At 42.2% G+C, this 20,350-nt stretch overlaps 1 protein-coding gene across 9 annotated transcripts in view; it reads left to right on the top strand.

Moving 5' to 3' along the window:
- The window catches only part of PALM2AKAP2 (PALM2 and AKAP2 fusion), a 443,632-nt gene that overhangs the window by 172,819 nt on the left and 250,463 nt on the right, over nt 1-20,350 (top strand). For all 9 annotated transcript variants that reach the window (XM_053908169.1, XM_019454235.2, XM_019454232.2 and 6 more), the window contains exon 3: nt 9,157-9,237. In XM_053908169.1, coding sequence (XP_053764144.1) covers nt 9,157-9,237 — 81 coding nt within the window. The remainder of the gene's footprint in view (nt 1-9,156; nt 9,238-20,350) is intronic.

Here is a 20,350-nt window from a genome sequence, read left to right on the forward strand (position 1 = left end):
TTTTGGTGATTATCCATAAAATGGAGGATAGTAAAGGTACCTGCTTGAAAGTGCTCTGAGGATTAAATGAAAAACTGGAGGGGTCCTTAGGATAGTGCCTGGTACATAGCAAGTAGTCCACAAACGTAGTTACCATTATTGTTATTGCTGCTGTTGTCATTATTGTTTTTACCACCACCAACATCGTTATTCTTAGAGATGAATGTTGGTTCCATGAGTAGATTGCAAGTGCCTAGGCAAAAGCCCAAGCCCAAAACTTCATACCACGTACAAAGGAAGCACCTTTATCTATGGAGCTCCTGCATCAAGAGATGGGCTTCGTTCCATTTTTTTATTGTACTTTACAAACACCTTAAGACAGTTATGTTTCCTTGATTCATTCTGGGTTTGAATTCCGTTTGACACTTTGTAGGCGTGTGACCTCCTCTCTTTATCTCCCTGTACCTCTGTTTTCTCCTCTGTACAATGCAGATGATGATCGTACCTAATGCAGTGGGTGGTTATGAAGGTTAGAAGTGTTAACATATATCAATCAGAACAGTGCCAGGCACATAGTAAGCACTGCTTAAATGTTTGGTAGTACGACTTTATAGATGAGGAAGGACACGTGACCATCCAGAAGTGAAGCCATCATTCTCCTTAGAGATGAGGGAAGCTTACAACAAAGCTGGTCCAACTTGCTCATTTCACATGTGGGAAATTGGAAGCCTAGGAACAATAGACTCCTCTGAGTCACCCAGGGTTAGGGGTCGAACCTGTACCTGAAGCTGAGTCTCTCGACTCCTAGTTCAGTGCTCACATGGCTTCACAGTGGAAATAACACCGTACTTTGAGAGTGAGGATATGGAAATTACATTCTGTGGATGAATTTAATTATGTTTTTTTCTGGCATTTGGGACTTTCTCAGAGTTCTCTATCATTATATCTATATAGAAAGTGCTCAATTCTTTTCTTCACAGTGGACTTATTATATGAGCTTTCTCATTAGAGCTGTGTCAGACCACCCTTCTTTTTGGTTTCCAGAAAGGACACTAAAGGGAGGCACACCTAGCAAAGAATTTGATGTTATTACCATTAAAGCAAAAATATAGCTATATGGTTAAATAATTATTTAAAGAGTAACACTGGGGGCAGAGCTTAAAAATAGACTTAAGATAAAATCCATATGGGCTCTAAACTATCTACAAAAGACTTTAAACTAAAACTTTCCTGTGTTGTACATTGGTCTTGGCAGTAATAAGCTAGCTGTGTTAACTGTTCAGTGTAATTAATAACAGTTTTGCATCTAAACTCTATTTAATGTTTCTTAAGAGTTGAGGTGTTAAAGTGTCCTTTCAAAAACCCATAGTGAAGTTTGAACTAATCAATGCTTCTTTCCTACTTAAAATTCTTTCTCTTTATAATTTCTGTAAAAAGCAGAAGGAAACAGGCAATTCCCTGTGTTACCAATAGATGGCAAGTTCAAGGCCAAATAATCAGTGGAATAAAAGATAATTACATAAATGGAAATGCTGGTCCAAACTAAGCAATGGGAATGAAATGGAGTTGTAGAATTTTCTGTTTGACGTGTTGATGTTGTGGGATGAATGGGTGCACGACTGAGCAAAATGGTGTGATTATAGGAAATGCAGTTCACTTGTCCTTTTGACCAAGACTTTGAGCTGACTCTGGATTCTGCTCCTTAGTTTTGTGGGATCAGAACATCGCAAAGCAACTTGGCTTTCACTCGTCTACCTAAATCCGAGTGCCAGGTTACTCATTTTACAGCTGATGGACATTGCAGGGAGCTTAATAAATATTAGCCCTCCATTCACCTAACTACTTGGGAAGCCTGAATATATAATCAGAATCATGATTAGTGACCTTCAAGTCAGAGCCAGAAGAGACAGTTTTGATATCTGGTGGCATTGGGATCAGATACCCGATCTCTAGTAGGGATGTGTCCACTAAGCAAACTCAGCATTCAAGTTAGCTGGACGGGCAGTTGGACAAAGCTGAGCAGGTACCTCCTTGATTGTTTTATACGTAATCACTGGGGTTCTCAGTTTTCAGACCGACCTGCTTCTCCTTCCTCAGATATATAAATAGCATTGGTTCTGCAGCAGCATTAAACAGGTAATTATAATTCAGCCACGACTGAGATGACAGTCTGATTCCTTAATAGAAAAAGCTCATAGGGCCCCCATTTGCAAGTTGATTTTCCATAATTTAATTCTCACAATTACTTTATTACTCAGTGTAACCCATATAAAAACTGGCACCCTGGTGATTCTGTTTCAGCAGGAAAGCACATTCAAAGAAGCACAGTCTGGAAGGAAAAGTCCAGTATCCTTACCAGAATCTTTGGGAGTGCATCCAAAAGGATCATTTTTTTTTTTAATTTTTTTTTAACGTTTATTTATTTTTGAGACACAGAGAGACAGAGCATGAACGGGGGAGGGTCAGAGAGAGGGAGACACAGAATCTGAAACAGGCTCCAGGCTCTGAGCTGTCAGCACAGAGCCCGATGCTGGGCTCGAACCCACAGACCGCGAGATCATGACCTGAGCCGAAGTCGGACGCTTAACCGACTGAGCCACCCAGGTGCCCCCAAAAGGATCATTTTATAAGCCACAATAAAATATATCAGGATTCTCTCTTCCTGATCTTCTGATCTTAACATCTCAGCCCCCTTTCTTTTTAAATGGATGAACTTCAAGCTCTTTGAGTTCCTTTTTCTTCACTCCTTCTCTCCTTTTCTCAATCTTGTGATTTCCCCCCATCAGCCATATCCCCTGATCCCTTTCCAAGTGCAAGCTACTTAAAACAGTCTCGGTCTGCAGTTCAGCACTCTGCCCTCTCTCTGATTCTGCACTGCAAAGCCTATGAACCAGCTGGGCCAAAGTCACTGAAAAGCCTATGTGGGCTCAGAGGAGGAGCGCACAGTTCCCTTTAGCTCATGATGGTAGACGTCAAAGCAACATTCTCTACCTAGCAATAGCTGGAGGAAAGATTGCCACATTTAAATTTTAATATATTTTCTTTTTTTCCCCTTTCCAGAATCTTTTTCTAAATTCTGGCATATCTTGAAGGCAATAGTGCTCTGTGTAAGTAGGTCTTCTGATTCCGTCCTGCACATGCTCCCTGGGGCTCTAAGTATCAGCCCAAGTCAAAGTGGGCCTCAGCAAAGGAATCTGTATCTGTTTCTTACTGCCTTTCCTCCCCAGCCTCTTCCCCTCTCTCACTGTTTCTCACAGACTCCTCTGGGACTCCTTCCCCACCCATCAGCTTTCATCTCCCAATGCCTGGCTTGCAGCACAGGCAGAGGAGAGAAGAGGGAGTCTGCCTCTAGGTGCACAAGGGTGGACATAGGCTTCCTGATGACATCTCATGCTTTTTAGCCACACCTTTGAACAGAATGTGCTCCATTCCATGGGTGCTCCTTACTGTACTAAGAGTCTGCAGTTTCATAATGTTGCAATGCTTCCAGAAAATAGTTGCCAAGAAAATATATAATTTACAGAAAGACAATGAAAGGGATTTGCGAGGCCTCCCAGATAGTAGAGGGATCTGGAAACCTTCCTAATGGTTTGAGATCACTTCATTCCAGATGTCTCTTGAGGCACATTCCCCCTGAATGGTTTGCTACTGGCAGCTCATTATGCTTTCCCTGGAATTTCCCCTTACCCTAGCTTTTCTCCCCAGAATGGGCTTTCCATGGTTCTTGCCCAGAGTTAGCTTTTTCAACTCCTTTTTTATATGCATGGCAATAATGGTCTATTCCATATGGGCTAATGTCTCCAACAGAAAGACGCTCCTGGTTCTGTTGATTGATTGCTAATGTGTTTTCAGTGGACATTGCAGGGAGCTTAATAAGTATTAGCTCTGCCATTACTGCCATTGAAGTCATGAGTGCAAATTCATAATACATTTGAGTGAGGAATTTGTACAAACCGAACATGATCAGAGGGGAGCAAGTATCTCATTCCATGTCTTCATCATGTGGTGCTCTAGGCTTTGGAGATGCCTCAGCCAAGATTTTTGTCCTCAAAGAGCACATAGTTTGGTAAAGAGGAAAGATGTGTAGAAGTTTAAATGTTTAAGTGCTAAAGCACTCAAGGACCCACGGCAAATAAAGGGAGCAGAGAAGGAGGGAGTGATGAATTCTACTTGGAGGGAGCAGAAAAGGCTTCTGTATTTGTCACTACTCTCTGAGTCGCGAGTGACAGAAGCACAACTCAAACTAGCTTAAGCAAAATGGAGAAAATTAGTGCACATAATTTAGCAAGCCCAGGGGTGGTTCTCGCTTTGTGCAGACTAGACCTGGGACCAAAGAGTGTCATTAGGATCCTTCTTTCTCTGTCTTTCAGCTCTGCTTCTCTCTGCATGTTTGACCTTTCTCCAGCATGGATGCATTTCTTCCATGTGGCTTGGGAAAATTGCCACTCAGATGTACATCATCCAGCTTGACCTTAGTGGAAAAAGAGCTTTTCTCTCCCAGTATTCATGTGTCTCTCCCTAAAAGTATTTCTTATTGGTCTTACTTGGGTCATTTAGCAGCCCTTGGACCACTCGCTGTTGCAATGAGATAAGGTAGTATGATTAGCCATACCCACCAGCTCCATTTACAGTGAGGGTGGGTGGCTTCTCCAAAGGAAAGACTAGGCAGATGGCACTCTATCTTCATTGATATTTAAGCTGTACTGTCAAAGAGAAATATGTATATAGATAGATAGATAGATAGATAGATAGATAGATATAGATATAGATATAGGTATAGGTATAGATATAGGTATAGATACAGATAGCCAAATGAAGCAGTGAGGGAAAACTTACTATTTGCACTGCAGGCAATGGGAGGCATTCTGGGATTTTTAAGCAAGGGATGGAGATAGACTTCGATTTTAGAGTATCACTCTGGAAGCAATGCAGAGGGGGACTTGCTCAGAATCACGACTCAGGGTCAAGGAGGCTAGTGAGGACACCCCTGCAGCAATCCAGATGGAAATTGGGTGTAACAGTTAAGTGCTATAGAGTGCTAAATATACTAATGTAGAATATTCTACATGTGCAGGTGGGGAGATAAAGGAAGTAATAAGGTAGTAATAAAGGTTGTAGTAGGGAAGCAAAAAGATACGGAAAATGGTAAGCAGAATCAACAGGACTTGGTCTCTCAAGAAAGTGAAGTGTCTAGGATAGCTGCAGTTTCTGCCTTGAGTAACGTCATTTGCTGAGATGGAGAATACAGAAAGAACAGATGTGAGCCTAGGGGAGGAGGGATGGCCGAGATGATGCCGGTAAGCGCTGAGTTTGAGGGACTGGATATGAACAATTGGCAGTTGGATATGGGAATTTGGAGCTCCGAAGAGAGATCTAGGCTGAAATGGGCAAGTTATCAATGCACAGGTTGTATAGTTGATGAGACTAAAGGGAATCATGTAGTCTACATGTCTGGAGTGAGAAGAGGGCCCAAGAGTTAGTGGTTTTGCTTTGATAAAGGAAGAAGTCTAGAAAGCAGCAGGCTAGCAGGCAAGAAGCGCAGCTCGGACCTCAGCAGTCCAAGCAGGCAGCGAGTGCCTAGGACCCAATGGTGCCCTACCTGAACTTGCCAGACTTTGGCTCATAACTAATTCCATACAGAGGCTGGCTGCACATCTTACCTCTTTTGTTGGGTTAAGAGTGACTTTAGGACCTAACCCCATCACCGTGGAGGGGGATTCGACTAATCAAAGAATCCTGTTACAGCCATGGATGTACAAAGGGTCCTTGTGATGAGGCCAAGCCCGAGTCTTTAGCAGACAGAACGCAGATATGAACATGCTGATGCTGGTGCCTGGTTTATATTATATATTAACAACTGTTTGCTTTTGAGCTTCAACCCAGTAAAGGGTTTCCTCAAGGAATATATGAATATGGCACAAATGGGAAAAGTGTTGCTTTCCCACTGTTGCCAGTTCCCACACCAGCTTGCTTTGGTCCACATGGCTGAAAGCTAAGACACTGCCTTGCCTGCCCCCCAAGATCCTGTTAGTTCTGAGTCTCATCAGTTTTGGTTCCTGTATTTGTCCTTTTCTTTTCATTCAGATTGGAGCAGCTTTAAGCCAGGGTGGGCTTAAGTTTACCCATCCCCACCCATACACCCCACTGCAGGGTGAATGTACCATCCTCCTAAGACATTTGGTGATTTTTTTTCATCCAGAGGTTAGCAAACTATGACTGGCAGATTCAATCTGGCCTCCCACCTCTGTTTGTAAATGAAGGTTTATTAGAACACAGCCATGCTCATTTATTTATATATTGGCTTATGTCACTTTTGCACTGCAATGGCAGCTTTGAGTAGTTGCAACAGAGATTGTATGTTCCACAAAACCTAAAATATTTGTTGTCTGGACCTTTATAGAAAATGTATCCCGACCCCTGTTAATCCATCCTATACACTGGTGCCAGATTAGTGTTCCTAAAATGCCTTTCACCATGTCACTTTCTTGCTTAGAACCCCACAATATTATATTGTCTGTGGAATGAAATCCAAACTTCTTGGCCTGACATTCAAGGCCCTCAATGGTCTAGTCCTAGCCAATCTTTTGAATCATTAATCTCTATTCCAAAGAGCAAGCTGTACACCTCAATTAGATTTCCCTCTTCATTGTCCCTGGAATATGCAGTATATTTCTACCCTTATCCACACAATTCTCTTTGCCTGGAATGTGCTGCCCATTTGTATCTACCTAATTCCCCCCCCCCCCCCATTCTAAATGAACTAACTGAAAACCTGCATCTTTCATGATCATATCTGTTCACAGGGACCACCGATGAGTCTACAGCTTGAACATGTAGAGGTTCACTGCCTGTACCCTCTGGTGATATTTTCTCTATTCAAGGCATAGTTCACTAATTCAGTGGTGGGAAACTCTGGAGTGAGGATTTTCTATGTGAACAAAGGCACAGAGGTGGGAAAGCCTAGGTTTGCAAATGACCAGATGTGTAATTAGAACCCTGATTTAGTCCAGTCAGGTTTCTATAACAACATACCATAGACTGGGTGCCTTATACACATTAGGAATTTGTTTCTCATAGCTCTGGAGGCTGGGAAGTCCAAGATCAAGGCACTGGAAAATTCAGTGTCTGGTGGGGGCCTGCTTCCTGGTTCATAGACCATTATCTTTTCGCTGTGTCCTCACATGGTACAAGGGGCAAAAGAGCTCTCGGGTTTTTCATGTAAGGGCACTAATCCCATTCGTGAGGGCTCCACTCTCATGACCTAGTTGCCTCCGAAAGGTCCCTACCTCCTAACACCATTACTTTGAAGATTAGGTTCCAACATATGAATTTTGGGGGAGGGCGCAAATGTCCAGTCTCTAATGAATACATAGCACTCAGTTCCCATTGATGGAAGTATTGTATCATCAGCGTCTTGTGTCCATGACGCACTATCTCTTGGTGCTGGACTTAAATTTGGGCAACTATGTATCTTGATCGCCAGTGGGAATGAATGATAAAGCACAGTACACCTGCCCCGGAGGAATCCTAGGATATAGAGATAGTGACTGGTTCGGAAAGTCCTTGTCTTATCACGCGGTACCTCTGAGATACTGGATAAGTGTGCTCTTCTCATTAGGCCTCACTTTCCCCATCTACGGTCACATATTATACATATTTACACACACTCTGGAATGAAGCAGCATCAATAACACAGCGCTGATCAGAGTTCTTCGTAAATGGTGAGTTCCTAAAATATCCTCGGGCCTCACTTTGGCAGGAGGGTTATGTCCCTGACTTGGATATCATGTCTCCCAGTGGCTTGAGATGATAAACTAACGTTTCTTAAAAGTCTGTGCATTGCACAGAAGAATTTGGTTATAACACTAATTATTGCTATGTTGACTTGAATAGCTGTGGTGCAGGCACATCCCCAGAAACATAGCAACTACGGAAAATAAAGGCTTCCGTTAACACAGAGCCCAGCAGCCAGCCTTCCACATTATTGTCCTCTCCAGGAATTGGCTGTCGTATTGTAGAATGCCACTATGTCTGTCTAGCACGTTTCCCCCTGCATATGAGAGTAAAGGGAAATAAGCCAGTGCAGTAAATGTCTCAGCAAACCTTCCCAGTGTGCACTTTGGAAACAAAATGTGGAGCAAGTAAGCTATCATTAAAGGCAGGCCTTTTTATTCTTAAATTAGTCACATTTATATGATGTTTATTGTCTGCATTTGAGAAGTAGGGAGAAGAAAAGTATTACGTGTGCATTCCAGTGGGAATGTTATGCTCCGAATACAGGAGAATTACATCCCTTTAAAACCAGCCTCTAGGCATTACGTACAAGTATACATGTGGCAACAATTATAATAATAAATAGCATTTATTGAGCATTTACTATGTGCCAGGCTATTGTTCCAAGTCCTTTACATGTATCGTCTCATTTCATCCCTGCCGCAGCCATAAGGTTTAGGACAAATTATGATCTCCTCTGTATGTGAGAGAAGGCTCAGACCCAGGGAAGTAAAAGAACTTGCCAGAGGTCACACAGGTAGCAGATGGCAGAGCTGGGAGTCCGATCCAGGCAGACCAACTTCAGATTTCATATTTACTGTAACCTCAGTGAGCCCCACCCACATGCAATGCTCCCCCCAAGACTAGTTTAAGCAAAGACCGCCCATCAATTTGCATTGTTTGTGATGTCCAGTGGGATGATTTGTCCTAGGAAATTGGAAATTATGTTGGATTATTTGTGTATAGGATTTCCATAGAAGGAAGCTAACCCTACAGTTCCCCACTGTTACATGCTATCATATTTGCAGTTTATAACATCCTCTGTCTTTTCGGTTGAGACATTTTTATTCTTTGTCTCCAAATTAACACTGCATAGAACATGACTCTGTGAGTGTGTGTGTATGTGTGAGTGTGTAGAAACCGCCTTTTCTTCTGGATTAAATTGCTGCAGCCTGGCTGACTGAGGAGACTCTCCCACTCGCCGAGCCCACAGCAGACATGTTAGGAGAAAGCGGCTGGAGGCGGAGGGGCAGGTGACACCGTGCGTGTGCCCAGCATCTCTGGAAGTGTCTATACACATGTGTGCTGCTGCTGCTGCTGCTGCTGCTGCTGCTTCCGGCCTTAAAATTCCTGGAGCCAACACCCACCTACTCTTACAGCCTCTCTCTCTCTTTTATTTTCAAGGAAAAAAGAAAGAGGCAGACTGAAATAGAAGGCAAGCGACAAGAGCTTGACGAGCAGATACTTCTGCTGCAGCATTCCAAGGTAAGAGGCTGATCCCACGAACCTGTTCCATTATTAGACATGCAGATCACACTCCAGAGAGCCGGGCAGAGGCTGCCCTGGCGTGAAGGCTTTGCCGCTGACTGCACGAGTTTTTTTTCATTCAGTCAGGAAACCATCTCTTGGCTTTTCTTGTGAATTTCTCAAACCCAGGGCATTGTTACAGCATTCCAGTGTCTGTGAGCCTGATGAGATTATAGTGTGCATGTGGACGGGTTTGGGGGCTGGTGTGTGCATGTGAAATGCGCTGGTTATATATAGAAATTGGATGAGAATTTCCACATGGTGGGTGAGGCAGTGTTCCGGGGCTGCGTCTCAGTGCATTAGGTCCTGTGTGTGTGTGTGTGTGTGTGTTCAGAGGTTCCCGAGGATACGTTGAACATCATGTTCTTGGACACATTAAACATATTAATATTTTCTTTCTTGATATGGAGAGAAGGGAGAGGAAAGCACTGCGATCTGATAAAAGAGCAACGCTGTGTGTTTCGGATGATTCATTCATTTTATTTCTACTTTAACAATTTTGGAAGTGTTCTCTTAGAATGGGCAGTGGGTCAAAAGATGGCATTGCAATGATTTGACTTGGTTGGGTCTCCATCGCACCGGAGAAGAGAGAGGCGGGGGTTATTTATTTATTTTTCTTTAAAACGTATTGCACTTAAGCATCATAATTGAGTACAGCGTACGAGAAAGCTCTGTCACTGACACAAGAACTCCACGGGCTGTGGAATGCTGCTTTCTGCAGGCTTGCAGAATACTGTGAACACATTCCAGGGGCCAGCTGGAAGTTTCTGCATGCCTTCTCCTGCTCTGGGCTTTTTTTAGGGAAGTCCTTCTCCTGCTCACTCGAGTTGCCGTGACATTCATGTGCAGATGTGCATTGCTCAGGGGGCTGGTTGGGAAGGTTGGGGCTGACTCTTCAGGGTGATGCCAGGTATAGCTAATTTTGATTCTTTTAAACACGATGGGTCCTTGTGGTTGTATTTTCCATTCTTCTCTAGATTAGGGTTGTGCTAAATGAATCCTCGAGATGAGAATTATCAGCAAGCTGATTTTAAATAGCAGCATGACCTAAATCTGCTTAGCATATTTATCAGTTTACTATCAACTTTAACCAGAGAGATGTGTTTAAAAGGAAGAAAAGCAGCGTGATGCTGAGAATATTGCCCACTTCTCTTTACTCATTGTGTAAATCTGTTTATGGACCTTTCTTTGTAGAAGCTTACAGTATATCCCACATGCTGTTACTCTTTCCTTACACCATCCCTGAGGAAGCATTGAGGGCTGAAGTTAGTATTTTCTTCTTACAGAGAGGGGGACTTAAAAGCACTTAATAGAACCGAGTGGATTTTTCAAGGTCAGTCTGGACAGAGCTGGGACTCTGGCTCACAGTGCAGTCGACTCACTCTTTACAAGAGACCAAAATGTACCAGAAGCTCAGTGAATTCTTGGTTAAAGGTAGATTTTTTATGTCTTTGACCAGACAGCCCCTCTCCTCTTTAAGCTCAGTGTGGTTCTTTGCTTTTGCATTCCTTGAATCAAAAGTCAGGCAATAAATATATCAAATCAGGTGTTTGGGGTTTTTTTTTTAATCCCACTTCTTATCAGATACTTCTTATAAGATGTCAAGGACTCATTCATTGCTGATTTCCAGTACAGTATCCATCCATCCATCCATCCATCCATCCATCCATCCATCTTTTCATCCTTCCGTCCTTTCATCTATCCAACAACAGAAGTAACAGTAAAAAGGACTTAGTATTGCATGTAGAATCAGTGAGATTCCTTCAGAGACTTGGAAACAAGGGGATCAGATATTTCTTTACAGTCATGTTGGTAAAGTTCTCACATAGTTGATGAAATTGGCTATCTAAGGGAACACCCAGCACTTTTACCTAGGTGATCTTCCTGTAACCTGGGGAGAAATGACTGAAAGTGATGGCAATTTAGTAAGTGGAGACCAATGCATTGTCATTTTCTCCCTGGGGAAAGGCCATGTAAACAGTGGGGGTGGATAACTAGCCTTGAACAATGGGAAAAAAAAAGACTCACGGGTCCCAAAGGTGGTTTAAGAAAGACTCCAGCTCTGGCAGGTACCAAGTATCTGGTGAGGCGGGGTCTGCAGTAAGGCCAGAAGAATCATCAAGCCTCACCTTGGCTCAGGTGAAACTTCCCTCATGACTCTGCCTCTCTTTGCTCTGAGCCCATCATCCCAAAATAACTGAGTTATTTTGGTGGTGCCTGACTGAGAGATATGATCACTGCAGGCACCAGAAAGGAATATGTTCTACTTTAAATCATTTAGCTGTTGACGGAACCTGATAGTGTGAGTCATCTTCCCTGTGATCATTCAGTTTTGAGCTTGGCAGCCTCACCCCTTGATGGTAGTAGGTTCATTGGGGTTATAGCTCCTCTGTGAGCCTCTTGGTAGAGACCCGGCCAGCTCTCTCCTGGCGGCACGGCAGCCTTGTCATACCTTTGCCTATCCTTGATAATAGTCATGATTTTTCTGAGTCCCTAGTACTTCAGACTAGTACTGGTACTTTACATACATCCCCTCAATAATGGCCACAAAGTGTTACTTTCCCTGTCTTACAGGGGAGGAAACAAACTTGTGAGGTCAAGTAATTTGCCCAAGAACATAGAGACTATAAGTGAGGGAACCCCAGTTGAACCCTAGGGTATGTCTTTCTCCAAAACCAAGCCTTCTCTAGGACACTGTTTCCTTCAAGTGAAATGTTCCATTTTGAATAATTTGTCTAGAGAGATGCCAATTATCGTCTCTTTATTACAAATATATTTTCATGGACTCCAGAAAATTGAGAGCATATGGAGACATTATTGGTTATTAGTAGTTCCTTGAAGTACAAAATATCAAGAAATGTGTCAATAATTAATTATTTCACTAATTTATAAAATCTAAGATCCTCCCTAAGGAAAATAATGTATGTGCTTGGTACAAAGTTAAATGGAAAAGCATTGGAATCAGATTTCATATTTATGAAGACATAATTCTCATTATCAAATAGTCTTTGGATACTTATTCTCATGCAATGAGGTATGAATTATTTAGATAGATTTATCGGTCTCTTGTCAAGGCAAATAAATAGAATGCAAGACAATAGTTTTGATGCTTATTTGGCTAATATTCTTGGTAATTGCAATATTTAGGGCTATGCAGTGAGTAATGCCACAAAATGGCATATTGTTACTTTATATATGGACAATAAATAAATTCTACAATGCAATGAAAGACCAAAGTGTGGAATGTTGAAATATCCACTACACCTGAGTGATTAAAAAACCTCCAGGTCCTTTGAAGTCCTCACCAAAGGAAACTCAGATTTCTTTTTAGAGGATCTTAGCTATATTTGGTATCTAATATTTGTGATGTAAGAATTTCCAAGAAGTGCTCACATATGGTACCAGTAAGCAATTTTAGTAGCTGAATTATTTTTGCTGATTATAAGAGAAAGGAATGGACGATCATTGCAAAGGCAAAATTTTAAAGCACAGGAAAATATAAAGAAAAAAACATAACAACTATGTACTTGTCAACCAGATGTAACTCACACAGAGGTATATCCTTCTATGCTTTTTCTCCGATATATTTTTGTAGAGTAAGGTATGTGACCCTTGATAACAGGCCTCATGAGCTTGTGAGTAAAATAAAATGGTATTAACATTCAGGTCCAAAATACGTTAACCTTGACCTCTTTTTTGATTTTGGTAGATGGGCTGTTTTAAATTCTCATAAAAACTTTGTCATTTTTATGAAATCACATCTTAAATTCTTTTGCTTTGTCATATCTGACTTTTATATTGTCCTTGCAAAGAACATCTCCATCTCAAACACTTACCTGTGATGTTTCTTATCCTTCCAATAGTTTTAACCCATCTAGAATTTTTTTCCATAGGAAATAAGATAGGAATAACTTTACTTTTTACTGATGGTGAGCCTCAACATGATTTATTGATTAATTCATCCTTTTTCTCACTGACTTAAATGTCTTCTTTATCATAGACATATTTCTCTCTTATGTTCAAGTCTACCATTTGCAGATTCTTTTAATTCCATGAATCTGCCACCCCTGTGCTGATTCCATCCTCATTTAATCCCCCTAGCTTTTTAATATATAATATGTATTAATAATATGTCATAAGGCAAGAGCCATCATTATTCTTCCTTTGAAGAATTGTCTTGGCTTTTTATTCCATGGAAACAATTATTTATTTTTATTGTTTTTATTGTGTGACTTGCGATAATGTGAGTTTAAAAAATAAATCAACTATTATATTATACCAGACAGACTAAATTTAATATTCCCTTTTGTCTCTTGGTCGAATTACCAGAGATTTGTCTATTTTATTGGTCAGTCCGAGGCCCCAGCAAGAGCAGGCACACAGTATGTATTGCCACATGAATCCCTTTGGAACTGTCACATTTATAAAGGTTTGTATGACAGAGTCAGCACTGTCAGAATCAAATTGCTAATATCATATCTTCAATATATAAGCTGCCTTTGAATTATTTATTTATGAGCAGGGAACCCTGACTAGAGGTTTTTTTTTTTCTAATCCAAGCTATGAAAATTGTCATTATATTTTAAAAACTACAGCCTTTTCTTTCAAGAAGATTGAATGAAAAAAAATCAAAGACTAAATTGTGACCCTGCGAGATATTTATTGTAAACCCACCAAGGTCATTTGCTGCATAGCCTGAAGGTACCAGGAGCCTTGCTGCAAAGATGTTATAGTGTCTCTCGCTATTGTGAACCTTTAGCACTAATTTTGGACTTTTCTTGGTTATTAGTGTGTATGACAGGCCAGTTTAAATTTTAAAATCTTGACTAGGCAGGCAGGGCACACAGTGTAAAGGAACTCTACATCGCATCCTTTTTCCCAGCATGTCCCCATCTCCACTGGCCCTACGAACAGATTGAGTACAAGTTAGAACTGGGTTTCCTCTAGGAAGTCTTGGGTTGGCTTCTGTGTGGACTGAATCATGTAACAAAAGCTCAATACCAAACCAAGATCTTCCCAGGAGTCAATGGGGAAGAAGGGAAGTGTCCCGGGGAAGGAGAAGGAGAACAGAGAGGGGACACAGATGATCAAAAACACAACACAACACAGCTGTCACCCCACGTTGTGTTTAAGCCATTTTCTATTAGGTGGGATTTCACCAGATTCCCAACAGCATCTGCCAACACAGCCAGTGTCAGTGTGACCCAGATGACAGGTGAATGTGAGATGTGGAATAAAAAGTAAACTCATAAAAGTGTAAAAAGAAATCACAGGTAAATATTTTCAAAGCCCTAGAATGAGGAAGCCTTATCTAATTATAAGCCAGAATTATAAAGTAAAAATATGGGTAGATATGACTTTATAAAAATTACAGTTAGAGGGCCACCTGGGTGGCTCAGTCGGTTAAGTGTCTGACTTCAGCTCAGGTCATGATCTCACGGTTTGTGGGTCGAGCCCTGTGTTGGGCTCCGTGCTGACAGCTCAGTGCCTGGAGCATGCTTCAGATTCTGTATCTCCCTCTCTCTCTGCCCTTCCTCTGTTCGTGCTTTGTCTCAATCTCTCTCTCTCTTTCTCTCTCAAAAAAATAAATAAGCATTAAAAAAATTAAAAATAAATAAATAAGTATTTAAAAAAATGGGGCGCCTGGGTGGCTTAGTCACTTAAGTCACTGACTTCAGCTCAGGTAATGATCTTGTGGTCCATGGGTTCGAGCCCCATGTTGGGCTCTGTGCTGACAGCTCAGAGCCTGGAGCCTGCTTCTGATTCTGGGTCTCCCTCTCTATGCTCCTCCCCTGCTCGTGCTCTCTCTCTCAAAAATAAAAAAAAATTTTTTTTAAATAATTAAAAATAAATAAATAAATAAACACACAAACACTTAAAAAATTTACAGTTAGGAAAAAAATTGGAGACTGATTAGTCTCAATTCATCTCCCACTGCCCATCTGGCCCCCCCCCCCACCACCCAGTGATCACCCAGACATTCCTCAGTGCTTTCCTGTATCACCTTGAAAAATTGTGTCATCTCAGGTATCTTATCTGTAGATTTAAAAAGTTTGATTAATCATGTTGTATCCTTTAAATATTTCCAACTTCATTTGTCAATTGTACCTCAGTAAAGCTGGGGGAAAAGGTTTGATTAAATGATCTCTAAGGTCTTCTTTAGCCTTAATAGTCTAAGATTTTATATTTGCTAAAATACAGTGCTTGTGCATGGTTTTTTAATAATTCATTCACTCAACAAGTATTTATCATCCTCAACTATAGCCTTGTGCATCAGCCACTGTGGATGAATAGAGGATACAGCACCTAATTGTGGGAAGTCAGGGGTGAGTGGGAGAGGAGCCCACTGTCAGAGACCCTGGAGAGGGATCGTCTGAGTAAGGGGGAGGTCAGTGGTGCCTGAAGGTTTTGTAAATCCTATGTGAGAAAAAGAGAGTTCTTGGGCATCTTAGACAGAGTGCACCATTTGGCTTCAAGTCTCAGAGCCGTGTCTTACTAAATGTGTGCCCAGGAGTTAGTTACTTAATGTTAGCACCTACCTCATGGGGTTTTTGTGGGAGTTTAATGAATTTATAGGTGAAGTATTTAAAACAGCAAGAGTTCTATAAGGATTATCATCATCATCATCATCATCATCACTCAGTACCATTGCTTCAAATATCACATATGTACCAATGACTCCCAAATTGATGTCTCCAGTCCCGATGGCCCCTCAACTCCAGGCTCTTGTATTCAGCTGTTTTCCTGACATGTCCACTTAGATGGGTGTTGCTTCCATTTTAAGCTTCTCAAGCATCATATGCCCTAAATGGAAGTTTTGGTTTTCTGCTCCTCTCGCACTTGTTCTTCCTCTAATCTCTCCAAATCCCCGGATGATGATACCACCATCCACCCTTTTGCTCAAACCAAATATCTATGTCACCTTTAATCCCACCCTTTCCCTCAACCCCCATGTCCAATCTGTCGGCAAGTCATGTTGACTGTACCTCTGAGATACACCTCATGCCTTCCGTAGCTTCTGCTGCTCCTCTGTTTGAAGCTAACATGCTCTGTTACCTGATGATGTAATAGAATCCAATCAGTTATACTTTGTAATCCTGTCCCTCTGAATCTGTTTTCTTCCTACAGTACTTAGGACAAATGCCAAATTCCTTAGCAAATCTGCAGTTCTCTACCTAATCTGGCCCCTTCCTTCCTCTTCCTCTTCAGCTTGTTCTACCTTCCCTTCCCCACCCCCTACTCACTATGGTCCAGCCACTTGGGCGATCTTTCTGGTCCACAAACATGCTAAACTCTGTCCCATATCTGGGCTGTTACATTTGTCAGTCTCTCCACCTGAAATGCCCTTCCTTGGATCTCAGATCTCAGCTCAAATGTTCAAGTACTCACAGAGACTTCTCCCACCTAAAGTGTCCTCCATCGGTCCCTGTTTCTCACATTGTCCTACCTACTTCCTGCGATGCTGGTATCACAGTCTGAAATGGTCTTGCACCCTTGTTTATTGGGACAAAGGCTCAGCAATGTTGGGGACCTGCCTGTCTTCCAGGCAGTGTCTTCAGGAGCTGGCAGAGTGCCTGGCATGTAGGGAATGGATGAGGACACCACTGCTCCTGAGATGGGGATGCAGGAGGAGAGACAGCCTGTGGGAGGATGAAGAGCTCCTCTTCGGATCAGTGTTTGGCTAGCCAGTGGCGAAGCTTACGCATTCTCCAGACATCTGGATAGTCACAGGTTCTCGTGAAGGGTGACTCAAACCAAGGTCCTTGGACCAGCAGCGTCAATGACAGCATCACGTGGGAGCCTGTTAAAATTCAAATTCCCAGACCCTATCTTGAACTTTGAGAATCAACATCGCCGGGAGTGGGGTTCTGTGCAAGCTCTCCTGGTGAGCCCTACGCATACTGCAGCATGCGAGGCTCTGTTCTCCTTTTGTTTTCTGAAGCTGGACAGATGTGTGGAGGAAGAGCCAGATGAACCTCAGCGTCTCCTCCATCCTTCCCTCCAAGGAGCCCCTGTCAAGACTCTGTTTGCCCACTGCCAGCTCTCTGCCTGCCCTTTCCTTGTCTTGACTTTTCATCGTTGCATCCACTTGACAAATGTGAAGTGTTGACCGTTCTTACCACCTGTAAACTATGGTATCTGTTTTTGGTATATGCTCTTTGAACATAAGAAAGAAAAGTTTTTATTTTTAGTTTTCACTTCTGCTGTACTCTGTCACTTAATTCTGAAACACTCAGGCAGCCAGTAAAGGCCAGAACACTACAGGGAAACCAGTGCTTCCAATGGGCATGTGTGATCAGAATGGACAAGTACATTGTGTCCCAAGGCTATAACACAGCCGACCCTCAGAGACAACAGGAGGGGATCTGGTGTAGGTTAAGGGAATCTTTGGTGGTAAATGTATTTGAATTGGTGGTTTCCCAGCATTACCACTTTGGGTCCAAGTGAAAAAAATCAACTCTGCTTTTTTGTTTGTTTGTTTGTTTGTTTGTTTCTAAAACATCAAAACACTTTTGTGAAACAGACTTCTCCGAGACCCACTGTCCTGTTGTTATTGTCTCTCTTCTTGGCTCCAGCTGTTGGGGATGTTTTGGTGACCTCATTGGCTTATCCAAAGAAGAGACAGATCCGAGGGCATATATGCTTTCGGTGTTCATGGTCACCAGGCTGCTCTTTCCAGAGGTGCTGACAGATGGCTAAGGCTAAATCAGCCAGAAATGAGGAGTTAGACACTTTCTTGGTGGCAGGAGGCACAGTGTGCAGAAGAGCAGAGAGAACATTCCCAGGAGCAGCCAGTGTCATGTTCCAAGAAGCCCTAGCTGTGTAACATCCCTGTTAGGGTAGAGAAAGCTGGGTCTGTCCATGGTTGCCTTTCCAGAAGGGTCCACACTCTAAGACCAAGGTTGCCAGTAGATCTGTCTCCCAAAATCCTAATAGGGATTTTACCCTCTATAAGTTGAACTAGGTGAGTGTCAAACGTTTCAGCTGAGGGAGCCCAGTGAAAGTGTGATAGCCCCCTCCCAAAGAATAAGCGTGATAGAAAAATCAAGATTTTTCCACCTCACCCCTTTGCTCATTCATTCCCTGGAGCTAGGCTAGGGGTAGCAATGAGATGCAGAAGAGAATGAAGAATTGTCCCAGCCTTTGAGGAGCTGGGAGTCCATAGGAGGAAAGATATAAAAAGAAAGAATTTGAGAACAGTATGAAAGTGCACAAGAGTATGCTCTCTGCTAGAGGAGGCAGAGAAGAGAGCCATGCATCCTACCAGCAGTAGTGGAGGAAGGTTCCTCAGGTAGCATTTTACCTGCTCTTTCTCAGATGAGGGGAGAAGAGGCCAGGGGAACAGGATGAACAGCAATAATAAACATTTCTCTAGTACTACATGTGGGTTCAGCACTTTTAGCATATGAATGCATTTAATCCCCATGACAAGCCTGAGATGGGCTCTGTCCTCACATTCACTTTACAGGTGAGGAAACTGAGGTTCGATGAGGGTGAGGAGACTATCTAAGGTCACACAGCTAGTAAGTGGCAGACTGGCTCCAGAATTCAGGGTGTTAACCACTGTTCAGCCCAGCCTCTCACCATAAGTGAGCATGATATCTGGGGAATTTTGAGTAGAGAACAATGCTTTTGAGTTTGTGGTTTTTTTTTCCTATAACCCACTTAGGAAGAGAAACCAGTTTAACCCACTCATCCCCACTTTCCAGTGGAAGAAGCATCTCTGTGATAAAGCTTCAGAGAATGTAGTAGTTGCTAGGGCTGCTGTGACAAACACCACAGACTGGGTGGCTTAAGCCACAGAAATTATTTTCTCACAATTCTGGAAGCTGCAAATCCAACCAAGATCAACGTGTCAGTAGGGCTTGCTTCTTCACGTGCTCTCTGCTTGGCTTGTAGATGGCTGTCTTCCTCAGGTGTCTTTACATGGTCTTCCTTCTGTGCATGTCCTCTTTTTATAAAGACGCCAGTCATATGGGATTAGAACCCATCCCAATAACCTCATTTAACCTAAAAGACCCTATTTCCAAACATGGTTATGTTATGAGGTCATAGGGGTTAGGACTTCAACATAGGAATTGGTGGGGAAAGGGGACCATAATTCAGCCCAGAAGAAAGAGCAACCAATGTCAACAAATGATACTGTGAGTTTTTTAATGTTTATTTATTTTGAGAGAGAGAGAGAGAGCGAGCTAGTGAGTGCACGAGTTGGGTGGGGGAAGAGAGGGAGAGGGAGAATCTTAAGCAGGCTCCATGCTGTGAGAGCAGAGCCCAACACAGGGCTCCATCCCATAAACTGTGAGACCATGACCTGAGCTGAAGTCAAGAGTCTGACGCTTAATCGACTGAGCCACCCAGCACCCTGGTACTGTGAACTTTTACACATGATTTTATATTATTAAACAATGCTCTATAAATTTTTAAAGTACTTTTTTAACACTGTCCTTGGTGGTAGTTGTAAATAAATTTGCAGGCACCAGGTTACCAATGATGTTTAGCTGTTTAAGTCTGTTGGGATGAGGGTGGTTCCTGTCTACAATCATTTAGCATATAATCATGAATCACTTGCATATGAACAGACCCATGCCTTCAATGAATGGAAAGCCATAGGTCAAGTGCTATAAATATGCTTCTTTATGCACTGTAAGAGTAATCAAACAGGCCTCCACCAACAAAGATTTATAAATAAAAAGGAAGAATCATTCAGTGAACACCATGGCTGCTTGGACACCATACTGATGTGTTGCTAAAAAAAAGTCCCTTCAGAAGTGTTGGAATTCTAAACATTGAAACTTGCTCCTATACATCCAGCAGGGTCTTCACAGCCCTGTGTGGCTGCTGGATTTCTCAATAGAATGGTGAACCAGAACCGTTACTGAATTCTAACTTACTATTATTAAATGTTGGCAATTTTTGGTAACTCATTTTATAGCTTTATAATAAGTGACTTTTATTGCTTAATCTCAAGAAAAATGAGAGCCTCCGGAATTGTCTGTCTTTTGCTAAGAGCTGTAGAAAGCAAACTGAAGTATGAATTCTGTGTCCACAATATTAGAAATATTCCACTCTT

The sequence above is a fragment of the Panthera pardus genome, unplaced genomic scaffold (assembly GCF_024362965.1).
Source record: "Panthera pardus isolate Hobbes unplaced genomic scaffold, ASM2436296v1 HiC_scaffold_20, whole genome shotgun sequence".
Lineage (NCBI taxonomy): Eukaryota > Metazoa > Chordata > Mammalia > Carnivora > Felidae > Panthera > Panthera pardus.